Source organism: Corvus kubaryi, unplaced genomic scaffold (assembly GCF_017639235.1).
Source record: "Corvus kubaryi isolate FWS band 111438036 unplaced genomic scaffold, C.kubaryi_AGA036_p1.0 37385, whole genome shotgun sequence".
In the NCBI taxonomy this organism is placed as follows: Eukaryota; Metazoa; Chordata; class Aves; order Passeriformes; family Corvidae; genus Corvus; species Corvus kubaryi.
This window is the reverse complement of record NW_024581127.1, coordinates 19,282,383-19,307,511: the sequence shown is the minus strand read 5'-3', so window position 1 is coordinate 19,307,511 and position 25,129 is coordinate 19,282,383. Positions and strand designations below refer to the sequence as shown.

The following is a 25,129-nucleotide window of genomic DNA, read 5'->3' as shown; positions in this document are numbered from 1 at the left end:
ATATTTACATAATTCAGGAAATGTCAGAAAGGGATAACACTGAGAGTGAACCCTGGGATGTTTTTAGGCTGTTCCCAAGCTCTGATACTTCTCTGCTTCTCTAGTAACATCACTTCATCTTTCTTTTCTGTACTTCAAAAGACAAAATGCGCATAGCTTTTTTTTCTTTCCTCTAGCAGCCTAAGGACTTTTTATATGAGTCTAAGCCATCTTCACCTCTTGAAGTATTAACAAAATAGATTTGGCTATCATTCATATTTTATGTAGTTTGCATAGAGAACCATACATAATCCTGGAATGCTCTTGCTAAACCTCTAAAATATTTATAATCATGGAGAAATTATTCATTTGAGAGATGAAAAGGGTTTTTATTGTGCATTAAATCCGAATCACAGCAGTGTAGAAGTGAATTTGGCTTAAAACCTGTGCCTGCTTTCCCAGGGAAGGATGGAGAGGGCAGGAACGTTAACGAAGATAATAGAACATCCACTCTCAGAGATAATTACAGGCCTTTTAATTTCTGGATTTTTGAAGTTGGTCCTTCTTTTAGATGTGATTCATTTATACAATATTAAAAGCAATACAAAATGTTTTGCAGGAAATCCCCTCACAAAAAGGCACAAAAGGACTTAAAATTAACATTGGTCTTAGTTTTGTATCAAGATGCTGTGCTGAATCCTACAGTTTCTGTAATTGAATAAACAGGACCATAAGCACTTCTACATGTTCACATTCTTGTGTAGTCCTCCTAGAAAAATCCCTCCTGAATTCCTGTAGTTCATGTCCACATCCTGTTGAGAACCGTGGGAATTGTTGTGCTTCCTTGGACAGTCGTTCTCATCTTCTTTTTTGACTTCCATCAGAATGCTTAGTGAAAGGATTCAAAATCTGCCTCTGCAATCTGCAAAGTACTGATAAACTTTCAAAGACACAGATAAAGAAGAGAATCTTAGGAGAAGTTGTGTCAATAACTTTTAGAAGTCTTGCAGGTTTAAACTAACACGTATTTAAATCTTCGTGAGCATCAGAATTTGAGAAGGGCATCTGATCAGCTGTGTTCAGAATTTCTGTAAAGTTCTGGTCTTCTTGCTTTTGGTGTTAGAGGCACACTTGGAACAGCGTACTGAATGTTTGCTATTAGAGCTGTTTCTTAGAGCCCATGGAACTGCTGAAGTTTCATGTGAAATTATTAAGACCTAAGAAAAAACATTAAGGCTGTCTCAGACCTTTTAGCACCTTCAGGATCCTGCAGAGTAGAAGTGTAAACACCACTGCACAAAAGGAGCCCTAGGTGAGTCCCAGTTAGGGTCAGCTCCCAAACCTTGTAAGGACTGGCTGTCTGTCATTCACATCTTGGTACAGTAATAAACATTCCAGGTAGCAGAAGACTATGCAGAAAAGTGGTTTGTTTTTTTCTCACTGCTAATAAAACATCTGGCCATTTATTACTGAAACTGCCTAAAACAGCAATATTTGGGATTTCAGTGTCATTGAACTGCTATGGATTATGTTTCAAGAAGGGTCATCACTGGGAGTTTGGACATTAAAACTTTTTTTTGTTAAGATTAATGGGAAGATCTCAGAGGCTTTCACCACACAGAGTACCTGCATTTGTTGTACAGTAGGCAATGAGCACAAATTGAAAACATGAAATTCCATCTGGACATAAGAAAACACTTTTTTTTTGTCAGACAGTGGTCAGACACTGGCACATGTTGCCTGGTGAAGTTGTGGAATCTCCATCCATGGATATATTCAAAACTCAACTGGATACAGTCCTGGACAACCTGTTCCAGCTAGACTTGCTTGAGTGGGGAGTTGGACCAGGTTGTCTCCAAAGGTCCCTTCTGCCTCCCAGTGATTCTGTAATCCTGTGTTGCTAGACTTTTTTTTCCTTTAAATAGTGCATCAGCCAGGTATGAGTTACATAGTTGCAAGGCACAATTTGTGTTTTTCCTGCCCTTTCTAGACCACTTAAGTTCATAAAAATGAAAGTATATATTAAAAAATAAAAGTCTTTTGGCAATCACTATTCAATTTAAAATGTCATTTAACTTCAAGGTAAAGTAAGTAATCTTGTACTCAGCATGTGTTTCCTACTTTTTCCTGGTGAATTTATTAAGTCATGATAAATGATCCTTGGGGTAGGGTGTCCCAATCTGAACAGATTAATCTTTGAAGGCTTTAGAACTGTTAGGAGTTTTAGGAGAGACAGGTGGAGCAGAATGGATTGCCCTTACTTGGTTGTGAGTATTCAATATGTGCAGGTGCTTTTTTAGTCAGTGTTGGAGCTGACGGTGATCAAAAACGAGGCAAGTGAAATTACCCTAGACAACTGGAAATATTAAGACTAGAGCTTAAATAAACCAAACAGATTGGAGAAGAAATGCAAGTGTTAGCTGCAAAATATGTTTTATATGTTAAAAGTGTCTAGTTGTTAAAACATAATGCTCTTCCTGAAGTTTGGGGTTTTTTATTCTTTTTTTAATTGTCTGGTGTGTGAGGATTAGATTCCCAGGACACTAAATGTCCAGGAATTTACTTCTGGGAGTCCTGTATGAAAGCAAGGAGTAGTGACTACTTAACCCATTAGTATAAAATTAGCAGATAAATTAATCCATGTTGCTACTTTATTTCCATATGTGTCTGTATTCTAAAGACAGTCACTCTGGTTATTTTAAAAACAAAACATAAAGGCTCTGATTTAGGTTATATTCCTGATGTGGCTGCGTTATTTTACAGGTCTTTTGTCGACTCACTCCCTCATTTCAGTATGACAGTGTGGGAATAAGAGTGTCTGATGAATGTGTGTGTATATGCTTTACTTGAAAAACAGGAGTTGGTGTGTAAGTTCTGTGAGTGGATTGTCTTAGAGGTAATTCTGAAGATTTATTTCACTGTCAAGAACTTCTTTCTGATTGCATTTTGTAATGATAAAACTTTTTTTTATCTTGGAAAGTTTGATAAAACATTAGAAAGATGTGTTTTACCAGCTCATTTATCCAAGAGCATTGTATCTGGTTTTTGTATGACTTTTCTTTATTCTCTGTACCAAATTTCTGCAAGCAGTAGGAAAATAATAGATCTGTTGTCCCTGTTGTTCAGGAACAACAGTACAGAATACAAAAACCAAGTTACAAAATGTGCTAACTTGAACAATTCCTATGGCACACAGAAATTCATGAATCTTTTTAACTACTGGCCAGGACATCTACCTATTATGTTGAAACACTTTTCAAAATGCTGATGTTGTACTATGTATTCTAATGCAAAGTCACACTGTTTGGTTGTTTGAAAAAACCCAAACAAACCAAAACCAATGGAAAACCTGTATTTGGAGATAGCAAACTGCCTTGACTATTCCTTAAAATAAATTGGCATTCTTCATTTTAAAAGCAGAATCACACAAAGGTAAGAGAAATAAGAAAACTGGTGTGTCTGTCTTTTTGCTGTAACTTATTTCACAGCTCTTCATAACCCATATTCCAAGACTGCCCCTTTTCTTTGGGGAGGGATAATTAAGAACAAGGGTATGTCAAAGAACATTTAACCCAGTTACAAATGCAGTATTTAATCAGTGAACACTATGTTCCCATCTTGCAACCAGTGATGACCATACTTGAGTGGTGAAATTGGGAAATTCATGCTTCCATTCCTAGGAAAATTCAATTACTTAGATATGTGGCTGGTGTGACATGCATAAGAATGCTGAAATTAGGAAATGAGATACACCAGGTTCAGTGTACTTTAAGTACTTGCTCATAGAACAAAAAAAGGTTCTGAAGATGGGCCAAGTGAATTGAGTTGATACCAAATGATGGAACGTCTTGTCTATGGCTGACCAGTAGTTCTCCCCTTAATTACTTGAATTAATAACAAGGAATCTCTTGATCTGACCATGTTTATTGATAAGTGTAGAGCATAGATTCTCTGACAGGTGCAGAGGAGCTTGCAAGTGAAAAGAGGAAGAGCAAAAGCCCAGGTTCCCTGAGTAACTTAAACCAGATGAGGAGGGCTTTAACTTCAGCATCAGATCCTTAAGCCACTCAATATTTGGCAAAGAGCAGATACACAATGGTCAATTACTTGTGCTTCTGGAAAACGTTTGATCTTGTTTTTAAAGCAAACATCACCTTGTCAATAAATAGGGAGGAAGCATCTTTCTCAGATGTAAGCACATGCTTTGAATGTTTCACTTCTATCCCACATCTGATAGCAGCTATTATAACCATCCTGACATTCAAATCCAACCATTTGCAACATTTGATCCTGTACAGTTTCAATCGCATTCTTCTCCCTTTCTTGTATGTGTATTTCATAATTTCATTTGTGACAATAAGTTTTCTGAGATCTTCTCTGACACAGAATCTAACAAATACAGTTGTGGCAGTTTTTGACCCTATTCCTTTTCCTCAGTTCCTTTTGCTTTTCTTCTTCACCTTTCATTTTGCGCCCACACAAAATAGCTGCTGCTGATTTTCTAAATAAAAAATGTTTCTGGATATTAATTCTGTATGCACTGAGTCCTCCTGCATATTTTACTGTTTTAATTTCATGTCTGTTGCTATGGAGCTGTGTAGATTTGCTTGCCTGACCTGCCAGCATAGGGAGCTATTAAGGTCTCAGTTCTGTGGGTCCCAGAGGAGCAGGGTGTGCTCTGGGGGGGGATGCACATGCACATCTCCCCCTCCAGGAGCGAGGACACCATGTCTGTGGTTCCAGCCCGTGCCATTCTCAGAGCTTGTGTCCTGGAGTTGTGCCCAGAGGGGCATCGCCCTGCAGAGGTTTGGTGGTTGTAGCAGTCGATAAGGTCTGGAAGGTGACCAGCCTATGAGGTTTGGGGGTGGTGGTGGGGGTGATACTGCTGAGGGTCTGGCATTTGCAAAGCCCAGCCTCCCCCACATACTCTGGGATATCCAGACTCTTATGGCCGCTTTGAATATTTCCTTCTAGTTGGGTCAACAGACCCAGTGCAGCCAGTAGATCCCACTGGTTGGAGTGCCTCTGTCTGGCATAAACCCCTGACCTTTTGTGATTCAGAAGAGGTGAAATTTGAATCTAATTGTCTCCTTAGAAAGCCCTCAGTAGCTGTGGGCTGCAGATGGGGTCTGACTCTTCTCTGGTCTGAGTGACTGTCTCCATTGCTCAAGGGACATGGAACAGCTTTAACTGGTGAACCTGCCATTTCCCTTCTAGGGGTTACAGGAGCCGTTTTGGAGGCAAGGGACATGTGAATTCATGGTCTTCATCCAAGCTGAATAGAGCAGAGATGGCCCCCAATTTATCTGACCTCAATTCCCAATTTGTAGTGTAGGGATAATTATCTCTGCCTGCATAAGCACACTAGGGTCCTATTTTATTTCAAAGGAGGTAGAATGAATTAATATGGTAGATCTGGTGTGTGATCTTTCTGACCAAATATTAAAGCATTTACTTTAGGATTCACTGGTTATGTTGACTTATGTTGACCAAGGTTGGCTCAGATGTGAGAGACTTCCACGTTTAGTCAGGTGAATCCTACCCGCATCTCCTGTGTCCTCAGCAGGCCTCTGACACTTCTGCTGTTGGCTCTTACTGAAGGCAACCACAGTCTCTGTGGCTCTTGTTTCTCTTTTTTGGCTTCTTTCTTTTTTTAATGGAAAGGAAGTCGTTCTTAGACATTCAGTTGTAGAAGAAAGTTTGTGCTGGAAGAGCACACACGTACCTTCAAGTAGCTCTAGTTAGATGCTTTTTCCTCTTCTGTTCATCCCTGATAATCTTAGGCACTCTCCATTTGTCCCTTTTGTGAGGACTGCTGCCCAAGCTGGCTAGCATTGCACAGGGAGATTCTGAATCCCATTTTGCACTATGGATTCACAGAAATTAAATGTTTTTAGGACTAATTAAAGTCCTAAAGCTAACTAAATCACACTGAACTGAAATAAGTGTTCTGTGACTTCTGAAAAATAATACTGGAATATAACCAGAATATAAATATTTTAAGCAAAACATACTTAGAAAGGTAGGTAAAATTATTAGCATAGCAGTACTTTTTTAGTTCAGATTAATATATGCTTTAGATTTAAACTTTTAATTTAAACAAATTTGCTTGAATTGATGTGGAAAACATGTTCAAATAGCCAAATTTTTTTTTATAAACATGAATAAGCAAAATAGAAGCTACAAGTTGTACTTCAACTTTGAAGCATTTCATAGTATTTAACACAAATCTACAAATTCCTGTTAAAGTGGCATAGAAAAACAATCTTTTAATTCTGTGTCACAAATTTTATAATCCAACCCCTTCTAAAATATTGTTTTAGATGTTGCATAGTAGAGACAGGTTATTAGTGGGTGGACCGTGGCCTCTCAAGACATACATTTCTTTGTTCAGAAGACTCTTAGGCTGCAGTAAGTGCCCAGATGTCACAGCAAAAATAGAGGGTCCAAAAAAGAAGCCAGCAAGTTCTAGACAAGAAATTGTCAGGTAAAAGCTGAAAGCCTGGGTCCCACCTGTCCCACAGAGTGACCTGCCCAGCTCTGGGTTGGTGGCACAGGCCACCTGCAATTCAGGGCCTTGGGCAAAAGTCTGCAGTTATATACCTCCTTTATAAAAAATAAAATAAATAAATTAAAGGATGTCCTTGTTGCTTAGTTCAGTAAAGGAAAAAGAAACTTAGATTTAGATCTCTTTGTGTGTCTTTTGGGGGATGGACTTCAGCACAAAGGAGAGGAGTGCCCTAATACAGAGCTGCCGGGCAGGCTGAGGGGATGCAGGGTGTCTGCTCCCAGGGAAGCTGTTCCACTTTACTTAGTTACTCTTTTACTGGGGGTTCAAAGCTGAGTTCCCAGCAGGCACACAGTAACTCTCTCTCCCTGGCCCATTAATTGTACTGATGGTGCTCCAGACACACAGAAAGTGGGACAGCCACTGTTACAGGGAGATTGTGACCTGAGGATGCCTGTGGCCTCGAACTTAACCTTGCCCTTGGTCTATGAGAGAGCCACTGCTCTAACTGCAAATCAGAGTGAGTAGGGGGTGTGGACATGGGGCTTCTGCAGGGATTGCCTGGGATGCTGCACAGGATGAGATCCCTGCCACACAATACATCTCTTAGATCCAAATGCCTTTTGATAGAAATGAAGGTCTCCTGGGGCTTGTGGGGACGTGCTCCTGCATCAGGAAAACACAGCTGAAGGCCTGGCATAAGAAGGGCCCTGGGATTTAGAGGTAGGTATTGAAGCTGTGATCTTTAGTAAAAACAATAAAATTCTTTTTGTATATTCAAGCAGGTTTGTTTGGGTTTTTTTCTCCTCTGCTAATCCGGAGCAGAATTTGAGCCAGAAAGGAGAAACTGATGCTATACACACTGCACACCTTTAAGCATTTGTTTTAAAATGTGTGTAAGGTCAACATAAAACATGCCTTGAAATTTGTGTATTTACTGCAGTGAATTTTATGTGCCTTCTGGTTGCTTTCTCTGGGTTTCAGCCCACTTCACCTTCACCGAATGAAATACTGTGCATACGAAAGAGTACATTATGAATCTTCCCTTAGGAAATTTTTTTTGTCCTCTGCTTTTAAATTACAATCTGTATGATTTATGCCAGTGTTTAAAATAGCTTCCTGATTCCCTGGTTAAAGTATTCTGAACCTACTCCAGATACATTTTACTATGCACAACTCCCACTCAACCATGAGTTTTTATTTCAAGTAATTTTTCATGAAATAACATACATCGCAGTCAGAACCCTGTGTAGCTGTTACATAGTTTTCTTTACAGTTTTCCAGCTGTATTCCTCCTCCCATGATAAACTGTTGTCAGTATGCATTTTTATCTTAGAAAACACAAATTGCATTCCCTTAATCTCCCTTAATAAACAGTGCCCTGTAATGCTGTTATCATTATTGTTGACCCTTTTTGGAATTTCTCCAGGTTATTAATGCCTTTTTAATGAGAATCATGGGATTTAAAGTGTTTTGTGAGCATTGTTTACTCATGAATTGATAGATTATTTCCTTTTCTATTTTTCTTTTCATCCCCCTATCGCTTTTTTGTCTGACATTTTACTATGTTCAAAGCAGAGCTATGCAAGCAATTGATTTGGGGATAGCTGCCAAATCAAAACATTAAAGAAAATCTTTGTTTCAGACTGAACAAAGGCCAGATTCAATCTAAAATATTTTGAATGTTTGGGGATTTTTTTTTTATGTTTTTACCCCATTTTTAGAAGAAGAAAGACATTTGTTAGTTTTCATAATTAAAGCATCATTTCAAACAGTAGAAAAATCTGATTCTCCATTTTTCTGGCCATGTTTGACTTCAAATCATAAATACTTTTAGTGTTCTCTGATCTGGGTATTTTGGTGACCAAATTACTACCTAAAAGATTTGTTTCCCTCTGAGTCATTATTTCAAATACTTTTTGAGCAGTATTGAGTGGATAGGTCTATATATTCCTTGTGTTTATATATCTGTATTTATGCATAGGAGTGGAGAGCTAAAGGAATGTCTTTATTTTAGTCATGCAAATCTCACTTATTTGATTTCACTGAGTTATAAAGACATTGGTGAGTGGGTGGTGACTGAGCTCAGAACTGGAAGGTCAAGCATAAACAACTTACCAGGTCTTTGCAGGTAGTGGTGTCATTTTGAGCATCTGGCCTATTTAAGCAGTGGTATTTTACTTGCTTTTACGTACCTAGGTATCTAAATCCTGATGAAGCTGCGCTTTAGATGTCTTCACTCTGTTTTGGTTCTCACTTGAAGTTAATAATTCTGAGCTTGGGAAGAGCCTCGGAGAAAGGAAAAATGCCTGTCCAGTCCCTGTTCCAGTAAAGAAACCACAATTAATACTCATAAAATAAAACCCAGCAGCCAGAACAACTGGATAGAAGTTGCCCAACTTAGCCAAAACTTTAGATTGCAGAGAATCATTTTCTCAGCTCTGTTGTGTGCAGGGGGGAGTCTTCTGATGGAGGTGGGAGCTGTGGGAAATTCAGGCCTGTTTGAATTTCACCCATGTAGCAGGGGTTAATGAAGACAGGCCTTCCAAACTGGGTGGTTTTATGGAGGAGCTGGAGAAGGGCATGACAAGCTGCAAGGATGGGACCTCATCTATCAAGTTCTTATTGCTGGATGCCGTGGTCCTGGGGGTGTGATGGAGCGATGATGTGCAGCCTCCTCCCAGTTCAAAGCTAAATCTGGCCCTAAGAATCCCAGGTGGTGCCTTTCTTTCCCCAGTAAAGCAGAGAGCATAAAAGAGCTGTCTTAGGGCCTGTTTTTTGTGGAACTTGATTTATGTGGTGTAGCATGAAACACCCACCCTGGTCTTCTAAAGAGGCATCAAACTGTTCATCCGTTTTTAAGCTGACCTGCTTCTAGGCATGCCCAGAAACAAGAGTTTGGCAGAGCTGAGCAGCTTTGCTGAGTGAGACTTGTGGGAGGTGTTTCCCAGTTGAGATGGCAGCTAGAGAGAGCACCAGTTCCAAAATTCCCTTAACTCCTCCCAGGAGATGGAGACCCAGCCTCCTTTTGTACATTCAGCCTCCAGCTACTGCAAGGTGGACATAGCTTTCCCAAGGAGCCTGAAATGTACTGCCTTTAAAGTGGCATAAAAAAATAGCAAACCTGCTTTATAATACTGTATTTTATATACACCTTTATGTAAAATCTATTTAAGAGAAATGAAAATTCTGCCAGGTTTGTTTCATATTTTATTAGTATTACATTGTTTTGCTTCCATGCTGAGGCACTTCATTACAGGTCTGTGTTCCACCTTTCTTAGATTCTGTAAATAATAGAAAGCTGTTGGCTTTTGAAATCTGGGCAGGCTATGTCTGTTTGCTAGAGCTGGTGGAATACAGCTTGACCACAAATGCGCAAGGATTAATAAGCTGAAAAAGCACAGGCTTCTTGTCTGTCATTTGTGCTTCTTAACAGTAAGGGTGAAAAAAGCAGCAAATGATGGCAGTTGTAACTTGAAATGCATTGTGCTCAGACCTACCTTGGATTTGTTTCTGTAAAAAATACAGTTTATGCAACCAATTGGTATACTGGGTAACATTTTACTGTTCTTTTCAATAGATGGCACTTGAACTTTATTAGTTTCTTGTAATCATTTCAGTGTGTGTGTTACAGTAAATATTTGATTAACTTACAACAAATTTTGCCTTTCATCCTGAGATTGCAGGGTTGTTTTGTCAGTTACCTCCCAGATATGTTTCTCCTTCCAATGTTTTTCCCTTGCCTGTTGAAAACATGTCAAACTGATTTAAAATGTTTTATGCACATCGTAATGAAAACCATATGTCTTATATTAAGGGTGACTATGCAAAAGCTTTCACTTGAATCAGGTTTTGCATGCAATTTCATGCACTTGCAGATACACTGTGCACGTGGGCCTGTGCAGCTGCTTGCTGTGCCCCAGACAGCTTCTCTCCTCCTTGCACACGGGAACCAGATTTAGGAGATGTGTTGAAGGGGCCTCTGAAAGCCCTTTGTTAAACTTCAGCCACTAACGTGACGGGAGGGCTGGGATTTTTTCCCAGTCTGTGATGAAGTTTGCTGCCTCTCTGTGTACTGCTAAGTTATCCCTGCCAAAGATGACATTTTCCAGTTCCTAAAAATACTTTTGACCAGCCTGTCCATTTCCCTTCAAACAGACCAAATAGTACTGCCCAGTACATAAAAAAATCCCCTGAAGTGATACTGCATGGTTGCTTATAAAAAATACTAGTCCGTAGGTGGATTTACACATATAATTTATAAAACTGTCAAATGCAAGTGTTACACAATTCGCAGTGTATTTTTTGAACCTCCAGTCTCAATGTTTGTATTGAAGTTGGTGTAGGAAAGCAACTTCCTTCCATCTCTGATAACAAAGAGCCTTTTTTGTTTGAACATGAAGATAAGTTCCCCAGACTGTTCCCTTCTGCTCCATGAGCATATGTTCACCCTGACAAAGGTCACTTCAGGCTGAGAAGAGTGAATTTATGGGAGTCATTTTTAAGGTGTTGTTAGAATGACTCAAGTTGCATATGGAAACAAAAAAGTAATTAGGTCAGGCTGATTTCTGTATGAAAAATCTCCTTAAAAATACATAAAGCAGAAAAAACCCTCCAACTTGTAATGCTCAGGGTCTGTTCCAACATCCGCTTTTGGCTTCTCTACAAATCAGTGAATTAGAAACAATTAAGAAAAACACAAGCCCAGATCATAGTGATATGCAGAATATGCATGATGGCTCTCAGCCAATGTCAGTAATTAGTTTGTAGTGACTGTGTTTTGAGAGAAGAGCTTGATTGATTGTGGTTTCACAGAATACATAAGTCACATTATGTATTCATGTTGAGATCTGCAATGCTTATAATTTGCATTAGTGCAGTTCAGATTACTACTAAAATGGTAGTACTTAGATCAGAAAACTGCTTAATGAGATTAATTATTTGATAACAATCCTTCTTTCAAAGTAAAAAGAACAAGCAAGAAAAATGAGCAAAAATCAAGATAAATAATCATTTGTAAAATCACATTTAGATCCAAACACAGGGAAGCAGGATGTGTGTTGCAGTCCTTCCCAAAATATGTCTGGTTTTGAGCTAGAATCTTCTTGCCCAACACGTTTGAACAATTCATGGAGACCTACACCCAAAGTTTTGCTCCACGTCCCCTCTGACTGCGTCTCTGCCAGCTGCCCAAGTTCCCAGCTGTCACTGGGCCACGCAGCCAGCTGAAATGTGGCCACAGACCTGCCTGGTGAGGGAGAACTGTCGAGCAGTTGGGTGGATGTCCACCCAAGACCATTCATTGGCCGGTGCAGTGGGACAGGGAAGGGATGCCTGTTGGTACTCTTAGGATTGACTATGCCCGACATTACTGTACCCAGCTTCTTGCCATTATTCATGGAGCACAGCTCACAAACCTGAGCTCAATGACTACACCTCATATAAAACCAGAGGGCTGGTTAGGTACCAAAATCCAGGATTCACAGCAGAGAGCCAGGCACACCCGCAGGAGATGCCAGAGAGAAGTGGCCATCTCCCAGGCTTAGTCACCTGCCGGTAGTCCTGAGTGTGCCCACATGCATGCCCTGGATTCACTGTGAACCTCCATACCAGAGCCAGATACCTCTGTGAGTGCAGGCATCCAGCAGGTTTCATTCCTCTGAAATACGGCCAGTGCTAGTGCTAGCTCTCTATGCTGTGTCACGGCTGAGTAGTTAGAGCTTGAGGAAAAGGTCTGAGTCCGGTGCCCTCTTTAGACCAAAGGAGCTCAAATCTACACTTCTCCTAAGAGTTTCTGAACCAATGCAACCTACTGGGCATCCTCGGCTTCCTCCCCTGATGTTAGACCTCATTATAGTGGAGAGAGTGAGACACAGAGCATGTGGGAGCAGCTTCTGTCACCCAAAGATGACAGCAGTCCACATGGAGGAGAGCTGTGACCTGTTCCTTACTCTCAGGGTTGCTTCTGCTTTTACCCAGTTACTGTTCAGTGTGAAATATAATAATTAAGTTCAAAATAAGAGTCTCTCATACAATAATCCTAAGTCAAATAAGTAATAAGTCAGAGGCCAGGGACTGGAACCAAAACCCACTGTCATCTATGGTCTTGATGCTGTGAATTCAGTACATTTCCCACTAGGAGACTTTGCCTTCAAAATGGGTCATTTTTTAAGGGTGTTATCTGAAGAAAAGCCTGAAATGCTAAAGCAAGATTTCATCGCTTCTTTGCAAGTTACTTTTTTTTCACATTTTTCAGTGTATGCGAGCAGTGTAGTTTTCTTTCCTAGGTAGTTTGTGGTGTACAAAATCTATCTTCCAGGAACAACCCCCTATTAAATAGAAAAATAAAAGCAGCATTACTGCGTCCTGGAAATAAACTGCTTATGCTGTTAAATATTGGAGCTGGAGAGGTAGCTGAGTTAAAGCTCTCAAGATAAATTGAACCAAATCTCTTAAAAATACAGGTCCTTTCATTAGTGGGCATTACAACTGAATTCTCTCTACTTTTCCAGCTGGTTCTAATGACTTTGCTGGATATTTTTTCACACAGTCAGGCCCAAGCTCTACCCCTGGGGTCTCTAAATCAAGCTATCTAGGGAGACAGCATGCCACTTACTCCTCTAGTAACTGCACCAAAGTGGTTAATATGTATGCATATTTTGGTTTCCTTGCTGTATAACAGAGTGCTTTTGAAGGCAAGAAAGCTCAGCAATTTAAGTGTTTTACATTTTGAGGACAAGCTGTTTCTGTCAGCACTGTTTTATTTACAGCTCTGTTTCACTGGCTATATGCAAAACCTACTTCAAGACTGATATACATATAAAGAGGTCATGTTTATGAAGCCAGAAGATAGCTAAGTTCTGTGGTTTATGTACTTTGGCAGCTGTGAAGCAGTGGTGAAGTTCGAAATAGGAAAGATGTACACAAAAAGACTAAATTTTAATAAGCCAAATAAATCCTGAGTTTTGGGAATCCAGTTCTGCTGCTGCTGAGCTATTAATGTACCTGTCACAGATATTGCTTGAACTTTTTCTTTTTTGCCTTATTTTAATCTTACTACTTTAGTAGCAAATGGGCAATAAAAGGCAAACAGGAAAGTCTGAGCTTTTTTCTTACAGAAGGAAAAAATTAAATGCTAAAATGCCAGCAAAATTTTAAGACTGAGACCAGAAGACCGTGCAACAAAGTATCCACCCATCTCTAATGGCTGGAAATGGCAGCCTGGGACACCATGCTGCAGGAGTGCATGTGGGGTTATTGTGTGACCTTGTGTAAGAAAGGTAAATACTGTCTCGGTGTACATATAAATACATCCGTGACATGGTATTCTGTGCTTGCATACTGTCCTGGTAGGCCCAATGCACCTGATCTGTTCTACCTGTAAGAGGTGTGAGTGCAGCATGTGCGACACAGTCGCTGCCCTGCTGTGGTCCTTGCCCTGCGGCTGAGGCATTGCGGAGGGTGGAGTTAAAGGTGGGGCTTGTCCCCACTCCCTGCGCCGGTGGGACGAGCACGCAGGAGGCGTACCGGCCCCGCACAGGCAGCTCCTTCTCCCGCTCCTCGATCCCGCCGCGAAACCTGTGATTGCGTCTTATGCAGGATGGGAAACCTGTCCTCGAGACATTCGTAAGAGTTTCCCGGTTGATTCCCGTGCTGGGACAGGACGGCGTGAGCGGCCCGAGCTGTGGTGGCAGATGCCACACGCGTGTGCCGGCCCGTGGGCAGTCGCCCTGAGTGCCTCTGCCCGGGCCGCACGGCTCGGCGCAGGCAGCGCGGCAGCTGGCACGGGCTCCTTTGTCCTCCCTCCGTGCCAGCCGAGCTCAGTGACTGTCGCGACGCTGCCAGGGCAGCAAGGAGGCGAAAGGCAGCACAGAGCGTGATGCTGCCTGCAGAGCGCTCTCAGCTCGGTGCCACAGCCCATCGGGCGCTGAAGTGCAGGGACAGCACTGGGCTCTGCAGGATTTCACTCTTGCTTCTCAGGAGCAACCCTGGAAAATGTGACGGTACTTCGCTGGCCATCCTTGTGCTATTCCTCCCATTGCACAAAGCAGTGCAGAGCTCTGCTCCCGTGGCGTGGGCGTGCTGCTGCTCGCAGCCCGCTGCCAGGCGGGGCGAGGCCGGAGGACGGGGCTCCCGAGCCTGGACACCGGGCTGGCTCCGTGGGCTGGGACACTGACGGCTGCAGCGTGGAAGAGTATGGATGAGTGAACTCCAAATGACATACTGCTGACGCTGGTGACTCAACGTATAGCATCTTTTTCAGGAAGGGGTTAGTAAGACAGTTCTTTTAAAAGGAAGGTCTCTATTGGAGCTAAACAAGTGTTATGGCCAGTTAGGACAAAGGAATGCGGGGTTGAGAAATGTCAGTCTCTTTCATAGTAAACACTAAATTAATGGGCTGTTCTGGATCTAACGTGTGAGCTTTTGTCATTACATAGTCACAGTGATAAAAATAGTCAACAGGTGTCCTTAGGGAGCTGTCAGACTGGAGAATGGCGTTAGGAGAATGAGAAGCCGTGTTCAGCTCCTGCCTGCACTGCTGCTAGACAAGGAGTTTCATGTTTTGTTTAGATATTTGTAAGACAGAAGTCACGCCTACCCAGGAGAATGTGTTGCAATGGATAGTTTATGGATAGATGCCATGTTATTTTGCTCAGAGATCTCTACCAAATTGGAGAAGATGTTTTTTAAAGTTTCCTAATAACATTGCTGTCAAGCTCTGCTACACACAATACTGGCTTGAACATCACTTATACACTTAGAACCATTACTAGCAGTGACCCCTTTAACTTATAAAATGTTCTCAAAGATCCTATAAATAGCTACATGCCTAATTTTAAACATAAGTAGTCTCCTGTGCTAAGTGTTAAGCTTGCGTGTAGCTGTTATTAGAACTGGGGCCAGGAAGGTTAGTTCATGCTTTGAGGACACAGTTCCACATCTCAGATGCAGTTCAGTCTTTCAGAAAGTTCTGCTGATGGTGTGGTTGTGTTTTGAGGCTCCACTGGCTCTTACCAGCAGTGCTCAGCTCTGCAGCTCTTGGTGCTCCAAGCCAGGCAGGTCAGGAAGAGGCAATTGTTAAGCCTTGCTGCTCTGCAATGCTTTCGATAGTGAGATCTGATTATGATGTGATCTACTTACCCAGCGATGATTGGCTAGGGCTCCTGCTCTCTGCGCCACAGCCAGGACTTGCCTTGGGAAAGCTGCTGGTGTCTTGCAAGCAAAGGAATGTTTTGGGGACCCGAACACCAGAGGTATGACATCTGTGTGACATGTTTACCTGTTTGGGTCTTGTTTAGAAAAGTAGTTTTGTGTGTAGTGTGATTCCAAGAGATGATTTGGAGTGTACATTAGTCTTGTAGATGGGGATGTTTTTTTATCAGGAAAACTCTGTTGCATCTTTGAACATCATGTCCCATTATCATTTTGCTTCCCCAGGGAGAGGGTCACTCACATTTACATCTGTAAACATGATATAAATACTCTGCAAAACCAAGTGGCTTTGCTGCTTTCCTTCCCTCCCCTTGCAAATTTGCATGCAGCTCTGATCTGGTTATGGCTGTGGTGGCTTGGATCTGGCTATCAGGGGTGTTGTACTGGGTATGGAGCTGGTTAGAGTGCTAGAGCTGGGTCCCTGGGATCCCCTTTTGAGGAGCTAAGCTTTGTATCTGAGCACTGTGATACTGGGCTGAGGAATATCCTGGGATGGGCTGATGCAGAGGCACAGAGAAATGGGGGCTGGTCTCAGACATCATGAGGTAGGGAAAACATTGGGTTAAATCAAATCACACCTTATCCTAGGGCCAGTTGCTAAGTGTTGCCAGATGGTAAGAATGGTTGCTGGATCAGCCTCTTTAAGGCTCTGAAGCCAGGCTCTGACAAAGCCTTTTCCCAGTCTTCAGGTATTCGGGGTGCAAGATGTGCCCTTCACCATCAGCTCTGTGAAGAATATAAGAGAGATTGAGGACTAGAAGGTCTATCTGCCACAGTGGGGATGATGGTAGCTGCAGCTGCATCTCCTCTGTGTGGAAAAAATAGCAAAAATAGCAAGTTTGCAGCTGCTGGCTGGGGATGTCTATCTATGGGAGAGCATCCAGAAATTCCCAGGTGAGACATGCTCCCCCTGGTCATCTGCTTAAAGGACGTTGGAGAGTTATTTCCATCCCTTCAGCCAAGGTCACCATTCATTACTGTGGCTCTACAGCATGAGACCTGGGTAAGGCTTAGGACATTTGCTGTTGGAGTGACAGATGGGAAAAAAATTATAGCTTTGGTGTGGTTTTTTTCGAGGCAATAAGACTTTATTAGTACATCTATCTACTATTGACCTTAGCAAAATGAGAGCAGTTTTCATTGTATATGCCAGAGCTTGTGAAATAAAAGCTGTGATCCATAGAAAATCAGTAATCAGACAGGTGACTTGGTACCTGAGAAGCACTTGAGACCTACATGTGATTATTGGATTATTTTAAGGTTATTAGAACTGCCTCACTATGCTTCTGCACCACATGAAAACCTGCATATGTGTGTACATGCATATATAGATATACCATTAGCCTGAACAAGTTCATACCTCAATGCATGCACATTTATGTCATCTCAGAAAACAAAACAGAAGCAGTGAGCAGTGTTTCTGTATGGTTTAAAGCATGAGAAATATCCAGTTACAATGGTGTGCTCGCAATCACCGTGCTCCTGAAGGAGCTGTTTAAGCAGCCTCATTCATGTATTGATGGCTGTGAGAGAGCCAACAGGTTGTCACAAGTGTTCCTGTCTGAGACCTAAAATGGCTTCTGTAGTGTGAGGGTTTTGTGTCCAAATGGTTTTTTTCTGCTCTTGTTGAAGTGCCAGTTCTGAAGAAATGTTGAAAATCTGGAACAAATCCAGCTCTTGTCCTCAGGGATGTTTGAAAATCCAAGCAACTTCTGAAATTCACCCAGAACAGACAAAGGAAGGATGCTTGTGATTCACTGTTATTTTGAAAACAATCTTTGAGTTAAAATTTCCATAATGTTTTCACTCTTTCCTTTTCCTTTCCAGGCAGTGAAGCCGATTTTAGCTCTTCAAGCAGCACGGGCAGTATTTCAGCACCTGAAGTCCATATGTCGGCTGCTGGAAGCAAGAGATCTTCTTTTTCTCGCAAGTAAGCAAAGCAATTTTTCCTGAATATTGCTAGTGCAAAGATAGGCTACTGTGTAAGGTCTTGCATTTTAAAACAATCGGGTTAACACAAGACTTTGGGTAGCACACTGGTGAGAACTGCAATGTAAGAAAGAAAAGAAATGCTGTATTCAATGCACAAAAATTGCCAGTATGCCAGATCAGCCAACTCATGGGGCTTTTTGTTTATTTATGGCAAGTATGGGAGATAAAAACAGGTAAGGCAGAAAAAGCATTGGCTGGAGTGGAGAGAGCTGGGTGTATGTTAGTTAACAGCAGTATTTCTAACCAGTTAAACCTTTTGGTCTTAACACTGTTTTATTTCTCTCATAAATTGTCAGCTTGGCTTACACCTTTCCAGATCATGATCTTATTTTTGGTGGAAGAAGTAGACAATACTGCCTTTGATGTTGGATTTTTTTTTTCTGAAATACCCTTGCCCAACCTTCCATGTAACTACAGCTAAATGCAGTTTTAAAAAAAAATCATATCACAGTCATCTGTTTAAATGAACTTTTAATGGAAGATTTCTGTAAGATTTCTCCCTGTCATATGTAAATGCAAATTCAGACAGCTTGCGAATACAGGGGCATTGGGATGGAGCAGCGCACGTTGCGTTCTGCCCACGCAATCCCTGCTGGTTACATTTTGTGGAGCAGGAGGAAGGAGTTCAAATTGACAGGACTGGTTTCCTGCCCTTTGTGGAAGAGCTGGCAGGCAGGCTGGGACCGGCAGCAGGATACCCGTGTGCTTGAGTCACACAGGCGTCTGGAAGGTCGCGATGTGCCCCAGCACACACTGATCATCAGTGAGGCTTTCAGAGTGCTTTCCTATCTGTATCATGAGACTGTTAGGAAAATAAGCACTACTTAAGTTCCCTCTAGATTACATCCAGCAAATCACTGGCTGCGAGAAAAAATGGTATTAAGTATAATATGAAGCCCTAAAATCACCTTACTTTCAGTAAGATTCTGTATCATTTCATGTACTACTGTGCTTTTTAATATAACTTTAAACTAGAGCATACTGACATACTTCGTTGGACAGAAGTCCTCTGTAATAAGGCTTCTTCAGATGCACTGCTATGTTAAGCACAGTCTGTAGAAGTTCTGCTGCACACCAGAGTTGATGATACACTGTACAAAGTGGAAAGAGATATCTCCTTTGCAGTATTTTTTAACTGCTCTTTTAACTGCTTGACTTTACTCGCTGTGAAACACTTCAGTGTTGTCACAAACCACAGTCCTGTACTTCATTGTAAAATAATTATAAAATCACCCAAACCGCAGCAGTGTGATGAAGGTTCACAGCAGCCACTCAACCATCTGTTCCTTATAAACTGTTCCATTTGCAGAGAAGGGAAAAAACCAAGTGAAACAATTTAAAGAAGAGATGTTGCTTCATAGTTCTGTGGTATTTGAATTTTTATATTCAAGCCTTCTTTTTTGCTGGCTGAGTTTGCCTTTTTCTGATTTTTTTTGGGGGGGTGGGGGGTATTTTTTGTTTGTTTGTTTTTTTAAACATGTCCTTTCATTACCATTTAGAAGAACAACTTCCATGGGAGAATGAAGGTAGCAGAGTAGTGGTGCAGGATGACAAACCAAGTGAGCAGGAGAGGGACACACCCAGAGAAGCTGTCCTCAGAGCACTCCAGCCCTTGGGCAGCTGTCAGGCAGGGAGGATACCAATTGCTTTCAAGCACACACGGTTGACAGTTTCTTTAATAAAGAATGGGAAAAGAAAGGTAGATATGTATGAGAAAAACTGGAAGAAAAAAAGAAAAGACTGTGCTTTCCTTTGTCTCTTTTATTACTATTTCAGCCTGCTCCCCATGGGATTCAAACTATAGCTAAGTGAATGAATAGCTGACCATGACAGATGAAGCACCCAGTATGCCAAAGGCAGAAAAGAACAGTGGCCCAAACAACATCTGTTTTCACTGCACACTGTGATCCCTCAGTCTGCTTGCCGAGGAGCATGAAAGCAGTCTTACAGCAGCCCTTCATGCACAGGCACCGCTCTGCAGGCCTGGCCAGGGAAAGCTGGAGTGTGGTTCTTTTGGCGTTAGTCCAGACCGCAGGCCTCTCATTACTTAACGGAGTCAAAGATTCAGGGAACGTGGATGATCTGATGGAGTCACTGGGAACTGTGCTGTCCATGGAGAAATACAAAATGGCTGAGATGTCCTTAGATCATGTAATTCAGACTGAGAGCCCCCTGTCAGTGAAAGAACATGCAGTGGCTGATCATGTCAGAACTTTATTTCTTTCCAGCCACTCACAGTTATCTCTGGTTTTTTTATTGTTTAGAGAACTTCATGTGTAAAATAAGACACATAATGGGTTGTGTTATGAGAATAATGCTTTCACCATTTTGGTTCTTCTCCAGTCGTGGCCCTTATGGTCGGAATAATGGATCCTTATCCTACAAGTCTGGAGCCAGTCTACCTGCTTCCCATGGAAAGGAAACTTTGTCAACACTGTGCAAAAACCATCTGAGTCCTGCTAACATCCATCAGAGTTACAGGGCTTCTTCGGCCAGCAGCAGCAACTCAGGCTCATACAAAGGAAGTGACAGCAGTCCAGTGATGAGGCAAGTCTGTGTTTCAGCCTGCCAGTGTTGGGTACATTGATACCCTCTCTGCACAGTAGTGTGGGATCAGCAGGTCATGTTGCTCCTCACCATAGCTGTGATGCATTGTATTGGTGGCTTGACAGTCAACAAGGTGCTCCATACCATGTAAAAGCTTTATTGTTTCAGCACTGTAAAATTCAAGTTTACTTTAAGTCAAAGCCATTGGCAGGTGGTTTTCACTCCAAGACAGGCTACTTCATGCATTCTCATGCCATCAGTTCTCATGAGGATTTGCTGGTTCATTTGTTGTGGGGTTCTTTTCACTTTGAAGAGAGTAGGGTGGGGTAGTGTAGGAAGCATGATACACTTGGGTGAAAATTCACCCCGCCTACCCTTAGGCACCTCCCTAAGGAGTGCAGTTTCCTGTACGGGAAAGACCACGGATACCTGCCAGAGCATGTGACACGTTGCAGAGAAGAAATAGCCACCATGCTGCTGCTGTTGCCCTCTGTCCCAGACAGCTTAACAGCCAAGCATGAAAGAAACACGCCCAAAGCTAGACAGGATGAGTGTAGTAGATTTCAGTGTGCTCAGCTTTATAACTGCTGTGTGGAGCTGTACTCAGTCCTTGTGCTGCCTCACCTGGCTGTGTCTGTAGATGGGTGCCCTTGCCCTGCCTGCTCTTGGGTACACCAGCCATTTGGGGTGAGGGGATGGCTAATTATTTTAAAGTTAAAAGCCTCATTTGATGTAATGACACTGAAGCTAAGTACAGTAAATAGTAAATTTTGCACTATAGCTACAAATCAACTGTTTCCTCAAGTACTTTGATTTGCTAGGGGGTGTAACTTATGTGGACACCACGGAACCCCAGATGAGTCAAGCTTTGCATTTATCAGTCAGTGGGATGTTTTTCATTCTGCCAGGACTTAATAACTGTAACAGTGATGTTACGTGATGGTTTGTTTTGGTTTTTTTCAGGCGATCAGGGAGATACAATTCTTGTGGTGACAATCACAGCATTAAGCCACAAAATCCAGAGCAGTACTTGACTCCTCTGCAGCAGAAAGAAGTGGCAGTACGGCATTTGAAAACCAAGCTGAAGGAATCTGAGAGCAAACTTAAAGAAAGGTAAACTTCACTTCAGAAATCAGTCAGAAAAATTTATTTGGGAACGTTTACGGCTGGAAATGCTGAATGTTTTTACTCATTTCTTGATCAGTAAAGTTTCCATTAAGAAATTTGAAATATGATCAGTCCGATTAGGTTGTTTTCAGTATTTCAGGTTTCAGAGTATACTAAGAGGATGCAAAACAAGGAGTTTATTTATATGTCTCTTTTTCCTTTTTGGAACTTTCACAATAGAATACTTTAAAAGGACAACTTTTTATGAATCTGATTTAGATTGAGACCTTTTATACATAGAACAATTTCTACCTGCCAGCATGTGTTACCTTAGTGTCCTGTTCTACGTCTCTCAGTGAAGTAGGACTGCAAATGTCCCCCTTCTCCCCCGTGAAAGAAAAGTTCATACCCAAACCACTGTGCCTATTTGTGTTTTTGTTGCTTATATACTGATTTTTTCACAATAGCCCTTTGTATGGATGCTGAGCAAAGAAGTGACAATGTGCATTACACAGCAACAGATGTCATCTCTTTTACTAAAACTGCATGTTGAGAGCTGGCTGTCCAGCACAGACAACCCAAGGGGGCACAAAGGGCTGTTTGAATGGAGCCCAAGGGAGAGTTTCATGCTCTGCCTCTGCATCTGCTAGGGCTGGAACTGACATAGGAGTCCCCTCTCCCCACTTGCTCCACATGTGCCTGCAGCAGCCTCTGGCTCCCTGCTGCGAAGAGTTCGCTGAGCCATGTGCCTGCAGACCTGAGCTCCCTGGCTGTCTGAGGCCACCATTGGCTCTGGCTGTACGTGACAAGCTGCTGGCAGGCACTGGGGATGCATCCAGGCAGCTGTTTCCCATTTCCTCCAGGGCAAGGCAGTAGGGGAGATTTTAAGCACTGCCCTGGTTAGGCCTGATCTAAAGGTCACCACTTGTGCCTCAAATTGTCCAGGATCATGGCACAGCCCACAAGGCTGCTGGTTTTGTGGGGAGGTCGGTGACTCCCATTAGCAATCAGCTGGCATGTCTTGGCTCTCTCAGAGGTGGCCGCAAATGGCACCTGGAGAAATTTGCTTCCTTCTTGGAGCATCTCAGCAGCAGAGCCATCACGGTGGGGCCTCACGTTGACTTTAACTGAGCAGTCAGCAGAAGTGTTACAACATTTTTATTTTGCTACAGGGAAACAGAAATAGAAGAGCTTAAAGCTCAGCTGGGACGGATGAGGGAAGACTGGATTGAAGAAGAGTGCAATCGTGTGGAGGCAGAGCTGGCCTTAAAGGAAGCAAGAAGCGAAATTAAACAACTCAAGCAGGTTATTGAAAGTATGAAAAACAGCTTGGCTGAGAAAGACAAAAAAATTCAGAAATATTTCATAGACATAAACATTCAAAACAAGAAACTGGAATCCTTGCTGCAGAGCATGGAGATGGCTCAGAGCCACTCTGTGAGGGATGAGCAGTGCCTGGAATACACGAGCGATTCAAAGGGGAAGCTGTTAGCATTGTGTGCCACCATGCCAGACAGCCCCATCCCAGAGGACCAAGGTCTGGAGGAGGTGGCTGACAGTGAGCTGCTTCTTAGTGAGGACAGAGCTAACGGGACTGACTCACCTGGAGAGAGTTTGACCACAACCTCTGAGTTGAGTGATCCAGCTCCCTTCGGTGCTGCTGTAAATAAAGAGATGCTTGAAATCATTCTGGATGGAAAACTAACTTATTGCCAGGAGGAAGAGAAAAGCAACAACATGACAGCAGAACAGGCCATCCAGACTGACGTGGTGCCATATAGCTTAGATGTGGAGCAACTCATTCAAAACATCTTCAGGGCTCAAGACACCTGTCCTCTAAGCCCACCTTCTTCTTTGAAGGAATTGAGTGAATTTTCTCTTGGAAGCTTCAGTGATTCTGGTATCATAGTGGACTTAACTCCAAGTGATCCTAATTCTGCCATCCTTTTGTCTCCTATGGAGTCTCCATGCAGGAGGGTGGAGCACAGCATTAATGAAAACCGTTTCATGAAAGAACTTGATTTTACAGAAACTCATGATGATGAAGCCTTTGAGTATGTCAATACAGGAATAAAGAGGAGATACTGGAGCAGCAGTCTCCTCGGGGATCTTCTGGCTGTAGCAGCCCCTGTTGTACCAACTATTGTGTGGGCTTTGAGTACTCAGAGAGGAGGAACAGATCCTATTTACAATATTGGAGCATTGCTTCGTGGTTGCTGCCTGGTGGCCCTGCACTCCTTACGCCGGACACCCTTCAATATCAAAACCTAAAGTCTACTCTGCCCCTGGGCACCAACTGGCTGAGGCAGAGAGAAAGAGGGATGAGGTAGATCATAAAAGGTTAATGTATATTCTGGCAGAGTCCATCATTTGCTTTTGACTATTTGATTTGCACTATAAATCAGTTCAAAAACATGTTCCTTGTTTAAAAAAAAAAAAGCTGAACCTTGTACTTCCACAAGATGTTTTTAACTGGTGTTTTTAACAGTACTGCTGCTTACAGAAATAGCCCTCCTGCTTGCAGGCACCATGTCCCTCCCCTGGGCTGGTGACTTTCTGGTCCCAGTGCATCTGCACAGTGAACATGACCAGGGAAATCAGGAATTCGAGCCTAGAGCTCTTGCACGTTCCACTGCTGAGCTAGGATTAAGCTCAGTCACTCTCCCTGGATGGTTCACTGAGCAAATGTACAGCACTTTGCACTCGCTCAAGGATAGTGCAAGATGCATGAGGGAACAAATGGCCGGAGAAAGGTGGGGTATTTCTCTGGGCAGCACTAATCTTCCCTTAGGGTACCTCACCTGTGCTCCAGAAAGCATGCTAGCGCTTTCCATTTGTTGTCCCAAGTGTCAATTCAATTTAGAGGTAAAACCCATATTCCCCAGGCAGCTTCCAGCACATCGTTTGTGCCTGTCTTGTGTAGTGCTCTTCTCAATTGTGCAATTGCTTGAGCATTTCACTGGTCTTGTGCATTTACAGGGACTGTAACCAAAAATGTACATTGTTGGAAGTCTTAACACTTGTTACAATGATAAGTATAGGCGTGGATACACTTTGGCTCTTAATGTTGTTTTAAAGTCTTTATGTATTGGAACCCGGTAGTCTTTTGAGCCCTTTGAAATACTATGTATAAATGTATTGTGTTTTAACTTATTGTTTATTTAATTGCTTTATTGTAAATGACCTTTATAATCACAAGTTCAGTAAAGCATGATAGAAATGTCAAACGTGTAAGTGTTTTACTGTAGAAAAGTATAAAAAAATACCCCATCCCAGCTGAGCTGTCGGGTACAGGCCGAGCTAGGGAAGGTGCTGTATTGGGTACTGTTCCAGGAGAACAGAATTAGACAGAAAACCTGAAAACAGCTCCAAGTGCAAGCAGTCCCCAGGCTGATTACAGGCTCCAGCCAGGCTGCAGTTGCACACACAACCCACTCTGCTGCTTCACACTGCATTCACAGATGCTAGTGACCTAATCTTTGACCCAATGCAATAATCTGGAAACCTGTAACTCCTCAGTGCTGCAGTCCCAGGACAGTATCAGTCTTCCTGGCATTTAACAGAGGCCCAGAATGCTAATGGCTAATTTAAACCATCTGACAGTCCTGTGGTCTCAGTGTGCGTACACACTATGACCATCAAAACATGAATTCTCCACGTCCAAAATCTAAGATCTATGGGTCAATCAGAGGAGAGCAATGCTACCCAACAGGCAAAACAGTGGGGTTTATCTGGCTCCACCCAAGATTTCAACACCCACCTCTGGCCATTTAAACCTCACTG

General features: G+C 42.4%; 1 protein-coding gene across 3 annotated transcripts in view; it reads left to right on the top strand.

Annotated features, from left to right (window-relative positions):
- Positions 1-24,573, top strand: part of SYBU (syntabulin) — a 40,875-nt gene extending 16,302 nt beyond the window's left edge. The window contains exons 1-5 of one of the 3 annotated variants that reach the window (XM_042035702.1): positions 15,433-15,741; positions 17,528-17,630; positions 20,036-20,239; positions 21,203-21,352; positions 22,519-24,573. In XM_042035702.1, coding sequence (XP_041891636.1) covers positions 17,590-17,630; positions 20,036-20,239; positions 21,203-21,352; positions 22,519-23,617 — 1,494 coding nt within the window. In that variant the 5' untranslated portion in view covers positions 15,433-15,741; positions 17,528-17,589 and the 3' untranslated portion in view covers positions 23,618-24,573. Of the gene's footprint in view, positions 1-15,432; positions 15,742-17,527; positions 17,631-20,035; positions 20,240-21,202; positions 21,353-22,518 lie in introns of those variants that run through there. The other 2 variants (XM_042035700.1, XM_042035701.1) reach the window with 2 other exon arrangements.
- The last annotated feature ends 556 nt before the right edge of the window (positions 24,574-25,129 follow it).